Source organism: Pelophylax lessonae (genome assembly GCF_965119305.1).
Source record: "Pelophylax lessonae genome assembly, chromosome: 12".
Classification (NCBI taxonomy): Eukaryota; Metazoa; Chordata; class Amphibia; order Anura; family Ranidae; genus Pelophylax; species Pelophylax lessonae.
The window spans coordinates 206,119,259-206,126,164 of NC_138779.1; the positions used below are offsets into that span (position 1 = coordinate 206,119,259).

General features: G+C 38.0%; 1 protein-coding gene across 1 annotated transcript; it reads right to left on the minus strand.

Annotated features, from left to right (window-relative positions):
• Positions 1-223: 223 nt before the first annotated feature.
• LOC309567803 (free fatty acid receptor 2-like) lies at positions 224-1,198 on the minus strand (the record flags this gene model as incomplete). Its single annotated transcript, XM_082273254.1, has 1 exon — positions 224-1,198. One exon carries the CDS (start codon positions 1,196-1,198, stop codon positions 224-226), a length of 975 nt encoding a protein of 324 aa, XP_082129380.1.
• Between the last annotated feature and the right edge of the window lie 5,708 nt (positions 1,199-6,906).

The following is a 6,906-nucleotide window of genomic DNA, read 5'->3' on the forward strand; positions in this document are numbered from 1 at the left end:
AAGTTTAGGTACACTTTCAGACATAATTTATTTTATAAAACAATACAGCTCTGAAGAATAGCCCTTTAAGAAAAATGTGCTAAGGAATATTCTACTTTTTATGTTTCTGATTGTTTCCAACAAATTTTAAATAGTTAAAACTGAACGCTGCTGACAAAAAAAAAAATTAAAAATTTAACTTTTATCCACTGGGCTCTGTAGTAATAATATCTGCCAAACCAATCTATAGAGCTGAAGATATAGTTATTATAGCTGGTGTCTTTGCATGGTCCGGAGGTTCCTTTCCAAAAACAGACGAAAGCTTCCTCTTTGACATGCTGTATTTTTGCTGCAAAGACTTCCAGGCTTGGTAAAATCCTTTATCGACTGTAGATGACATGAAGTAGAAGATGAGGGGGTCCAGAAAGGCATTGCAAGTGCTGGGCAGTAGTGCCACTTGGCGCCACGGTACGCTCTTATAGGTAACGAAGCCCACTATATGTGAAATATTATAAGGGGCAAAGCATACTATGAAGACAGTCACCGTTGTGACTGCGACTCGAATGGCTTTCTTCTTATGCTTGGCATGCAAGCAGCATCTCATCAGTATCTGAATACAACGAGTATAGCAAAATATGGTAATGCCCAGAGGAAGGAAGAAAAGGACAATTGAATACTCCAATCTTGCTGGCACGATCAACTCCAACTGCCTGGAAGTAAAATTTTCATAACAGACCACTTTATTGTCTTCTTTGTAAAGAAACATTTCAAGAGAGCCTTTTTGAGTGGTTTCCAAGACAAACACAAAAGACACATGGAAAAACACGATGGCCCACAGGATAACGCAAATGAAGAAAGAATATATGGGTCTTTTGTAGATCTTGTACTTAATCGGGAAAGCGGCACTCAGGTACCGACCAACACTTACGGCAGTGAGGAACAAAACACTTGCGTAGATCGTGCTGAAGTGGACGAAGTTGTACATTGGACATAAGATCTCTGGAAGGGTCCATCCAGATAAGAAAGTTTCCATAATTTTTATGGGTAAAAACATTATAAACACAAGGTCGGAGATGCAAAGGTTAATCATGTAGATGAGATTTGGGGTCAGCCGGCTTTGGGCCTTCTTGCAGAAAATGTAAAAGACAAGAAGATTGGAAGGCAGTCCCAAAAACATAGTCGTAATGTAAACTGCCAGCGATAGGGTATTCAGGAACATCTTATAAGTGTCAACGGTAGGCCAAGGATTCCTTGAATGAAGACATCTTTCCTTTGATTAGCTTGTAAATCTACGATGTAAAATATGGAAAACCAAATTCCAAGAAGAGTTAGACCTTCAACCAAACCTCTTCAGCCTTCGAACAGGATAATTCTGTTGGTCTTTCCAAGGCAGAGATGAGAGTGCTTACAACTCTACGTCGAACAGAATCTGACTGTGATGAGTTGAACAGTCAACTCTAAGCCAAGTATTAAACATCTGGAATGAAGCCAACCCATCCTTTCATTTTTTTTCTCTTAAATGCATGGGAAATGGTCCATGAAGATTGATAATCTCCACTAATGATTCTTCCAACAAGCTCGCATAACAAGTCGTCCTTGACTAATAGCCAATTAAACCATAAATACAAATCTGATTCTATAACATGGCTTTGGAGCACTGACAATAAATTGATAAGCTGTGGTGATTTTTATAGAGTTGTAGGGGAAAACAACAACTAGTTGTACTGCATGGGGAGAGTGTTAGCTGGTACAGGATCACATGCACAGGAAAAACTATTTGGTTACTTGGAAACTGTTGCTAGGAGAGCATCGCTTATAGCTATATCAGACACTGGACAGCTAATGGGGAAAACTGATACCAATTATGTGAAGTAAATCTATAGTGCTTGTGAATAAGAGGCGATATTACTGATATAGTATGCTTAGGCTAAAACCTAGGGTGTCCTGAAATGAACCTCAAAGGTAAATGTATATATAGTGTGTATATAGTGTATACTTATGGTGTAAAACTTTGGTGCTCATCCTGTAGCTCTCCATCTGTTGCGGAGCTACAAATCCCATCATCCTTCTACCTTTGGGGGTCAAGGATGTCAGACTTGCAATGCCTCATGGGACTTGTAGTTCCAAAACAGCTGGAGGGCCACCGGTTGAGCCCCCATGGTGTAAATTATAACAAACCAATCCCAAGAGTTAAGCAGGTCACAGGTGGATCAAAATTGAGCTGGTTTAGCGGAGACTGGGCAAATTTTGATTCATGTATGGCCATCCCCATTAGACAGAATTTGATCGTATTTTTCAAGTTTGATAATGGTTTAAATGCAAACTATTGTAGCCACCCTATCCTAAGCAAGAGTGTTTTTAGTACTTAAATGATAGGCTTTGTCTTTGCTTGTTCAAGTCCAATGTAATTGTTTAGTGGCTGCTACTGGGAGTAGCCCCGGAAATAAAAAGGGAGGGGGCAATAGGTCTGGTTTATAAATCTCTATATCTACCCAGCCAAGGTGTCGCTTGTGCATGCTAGGAAAGGATAACAATGTTTGACCTGAACTTGCAAAGGTGTCACCCCCCTTCCCAGGCCAAAACCCGTGGGAGGGTGTGCTTTTTTCCTGCTGTCTTTCAACGTCTACTGTCTACAGAAAGCTTACCTGTGCTGTAAAGGATGGACCTGTATTTTATGCCAAAAGCTGGCCTTACTGGAGTGAAAGAGAAGCTGGTTCTAAGATGGCATGCTAGAGGAGGGACTGCTGGAGATGTGCGAAGGTGGAACCTCACATGGAAACTAGTAACTCATCTAGGAGGCAAAATAGTGCCATCCAATCCCTGCTTAAGGCACTGCAAATTACAGAATCCCAGGGACTTGTAGTTCTCAATGAAGCACATGGGTGGTGACATTTCCACACTTCACTAGTTCATTGATACTTCCTCCAGCACTGTAAATGAAGGTCCAAAAAGATCATCCAGTATGGCACCACCCACCACATGTGCCAGGGCTTTTACAAGTAGATATCTACACAATGGAAAAAGGAAGACTTTTATCAGGTACCTGGTGGAGCCTGAGCAGCTGAAAGGGCTTCTCTTGCACCTCCTGGCCAGCACTTTTTAAGGTGGTGGCAGAGAGTGCCAGGGTACAGAGTGGCATGAGTGCCAAAGCTTGTGGTCTGAACTGGATCTATGCTGTAACCAGGAAAGAAATACTGGAAGTTGCAGATCACATAGGGAAATGATTGCAAACCTTGGCATCCAAGATGTTTTGGGACTACATTTCCCATGATGCTCCTGTACTCTGCAGTGTAGTTGAGCATCATGGCAAATGTAGCTCCAAAATATCTTGGGTGCCAAGATTTACCATCTCTGACATAGGGTATCTTCATAGCACATGGCTAGTTGGGTTAAACACCTGCAAATTAAGGGGAGGGGATATGAGGAAAGGGACACTTTCCACCAAATGATTTGGACCAGTGCAAAAAGCTTGGTCCATAAAGACATGGATGAGCGAGTTTGGATTGGAGGAACTTGACTGGCCTGCACAGAATCCTGACCTCAACCTGATAGAACACCTTTGGGATGAATTGGAGCGGAGACTGCGAGCCAGGCCTTCTCATCTAACATCAGTACCTGACCTCACAAATGTGCTTCTGGAAGAATGGTCAAACATTCCCATAGACACACTCCTAAACCTTGTGGACAGCCTTCCCAGAAGAGTTGAAGCTGTTATAGCTGAAAAGGGTGGGCCAACTCAATATTGAACTCTACGGACTAAGGCTGGGATGTGATTAAAGTTTATGTGTCTGTGTAAGGGCAGGCGTCCCAATACTTTTGACATATAATGTATGTGTGGACCCTCTATCTCGAAATAAAGTTTTAGTATCACTTAAAATGTAATTTTACAGGAATATTTCTGACAAAATGATTGGTCAGGACATAGGGTCATTTCCGAACATAATAATACATCTTATCATATCAGATAAGTCAATAAACAGCGAGCAGACACAAACACACTATATGCTTGGTGCCTTCCATGCTATGATCACTTACTATTAGTCACAGATAACAAATCATAAAGTAATAACAGACAGGCTGCACTAGTGACGTCAATATTATATTTCAATAATAAGGATGTACAATCAATATGGGAAGGTGTCATACAAGAGATGACTGGAATGGATTGCAGAGAATCTTGCGTCAGTTCAATTTGCTCAAATTAAGAAACTCTGCTTTCCTGTGAGACTTCTTATCTGACAACTAAGATCGAAGCTGATATAAGCGGAAAGACATTTAGATTGCTAAGGTGTACAGTATAACAACAATTGCCATCATTTTTGTTTCCTTTTGCAAAATACTTATTTTCACCTTTTGTTCCTTCTTCATTGTATCTCCCCTTGTAGTCTCTTTCCAGCCAATTCCTTTCTACAGGCACTCCAGTGATGGCTGCATGGCATTTCTCCATCTCCTAATGGTGATAACAGTGGACCATGCCTGCGTAATGTGTGTTGGAATGGCCACTTGCAGTCTCCATCAGAAAACAGGGTGACAACGCATGAGCATAAGTGGTTGAAGGAAACAGAGAGTTGTCACCTATTAACAGTCCCTGAACAAGGAGTGTCATGGCAGGATCACATCTCCCTGCTGTTACCACCTATCCCTCTAATCAATGCACCTTTAACTCTGCTATGTATATGCTTTTACTTATTCTCACCAACAGACTGCATCACTACTAACACCAACTCACTTGCAGATTTATCTTCTACCCCACACCTGCACAAACTCCCCCCCCCCCCCTCCCAACACTATCTCATACCACAGTTGCACTCCTCTACCTTAACTATTGTACCTGAGAAAGAAAAGAAAAGAAAAGAAAAGAAAAGAAAGAAAGAAAGAAAGAAAGAAAGAAAGAAAGAAAGAAAGAAAGAAAGAAAGAAAGAAAGAAAGAAAGAAAGAAAGAAAGAAAGAAGGAAGGAAGAAGAAGAATGTAAGAGAAAGAAGGAAGAAGAAGAATGTAAGAGAAAGAAGAAGAAAGAATGTGAAACATGAGAAAGAAAGAAAGAAAGAAAGAAAGAAAGAAAGAAAGAAAGAAAGAAAGAAAGAAAGAAAGAAAGAAAGAAAGAAAGAAAGAAAGAAAGAAAGAAAGAAAGAAAGAAAGAAAGAATGAAGAAGAAGAATGTGAAAGAAAGAAGGAAGAAGAAGAATGTAAGAGAAAGAAGAAGAAAGAAGTGGAACAAAAGAAAGAAAGAAAGAAAGAAAGAAAGAAAGAAAGAAGGAAGGAAGAAGAAGAATGTAAGAGAAAGAAGAAGAAAGAATGTGAAACATGAGAAAGAAAGAAAGAAAGAAAGAAAGAAAGAAAGAAAGAAAGAAAGAAAGAAAGAAAGAAAGAAAGAAAGAAAGAATGAAGAAGAAGAATGTGAAAGAAAGAAGGAAGAAGAAGAATGTAAGAGAAAGAAGAAGAAAGAATGTGAAACATAAGAAAGAAAGAAAGAAAGAAAGAAAGAAAGAAAGAAAGAAAGAAAGAAAGAAAGAAAGAAAGAAAGAAAGAAAGAAAGAAAGAAAGAAAGAAAGAAAGAAAGAAAGAAAGAAAGAAAGAATGAAGAAGAAGAATGTAAGAGAAAGAAGAAGAAAGAATGGGAAACATGAGAAAGAAAGAAAGAAAGAAAGAAAGAAAGAAAGAAAGAAAGAAAGAAAGAAAGAAAGAAAGAAAGAAAGAAAGAAAGAAAGAAGAAGAAAGAATGTGAAACATGAGAAAGAAAGAAAGAAAGAAAGAAAGAATGAAGAAGAAGAATGTAAGAGAAAGAAGAAGAAAGAATGGGAAACATGAGAAAAAAAGAAAGAAAGAATGAAGAAGAAGAATGTAAGAGAAAGAAGAAGAAAGAATGGGAAACATGAGAAAGAAAGAAAGAAAGAATGAAGAAGAAGAATGTAAGAGAAAGAAGAAGAAAGAATGGGAAACATGAGAAAGAAAGAAAGAAAGAAAGAAAGAAAGAAAGAAAGAAAGAAAGAAAGAAAGAAAGAAAGAAAGAAAGAAAGAAAGAAAAGAAAAAGAAGAAAGAAGTAGTCTATTATGTTTCTGTTTAACAATTCTGTTAAAATAATAATAATAATATGAATAGAATAAGCATGTTTCTTCTTCTTCTATCAACAATAATAATGTTGAGGTTAAAGTTTAAACATTCTAAAGATATTAGCTTAAAAAATATAAAAATATTATTGAAAAAAAATTAAACTTTTAACTATAATTGACCTGAGCTGTCTTGCAATGAACAAAATAAATCCAAATCCACCTAAATACACACAAAAGATTTATATTAAAATATGTTTTATTGGGTTTAGATGAAGACAAAAATGTAATATTTTTCAAATATAAAACTGATACAAAAAGAAATCACACCCATATACTCACACCAATATATACATAAATGTAATAGTAAAAAAAAACAAACGGGTAATTATATTTTTTTCTGATAAAGGTACATTTTACTCAAACTAATATTGCTTTAATGTAAACACGACAACTAAAATCGTCAGGGTCAGTTCAATTAAATGAGGGAATAAATGTTTAGGCCAAACTTTTTTTTTAGCTTTAGACAGAGTAGGGAAGGGTTGGGACCCCTGTCAGACATTTATCGCTGTCTGTATCCCTGCTTTGTGGATTCATTCTCTCTATTTTTTTTCTGGTGTCCATTTTCACCTAGACAGGAAGTAATGGGAAATCCACAATTCTCAAGTTGTCACCAGAACAAAGTGGAAGAGTAAATCTTCTAGGACACCTATTGCGATGACATGTGGGGAATTTTTGTAGCAGAGTTCTCCTTTACTCATGATGCTCAGATCCATGCACAGGCCCATTTAACTTCTGTCCTACAACTCTCTGGGTTCCTGGGCACACCCAGGGAAGAGTTTCTATCATGTTGTCCTACAGCAGCTCAGAGAGGTCAC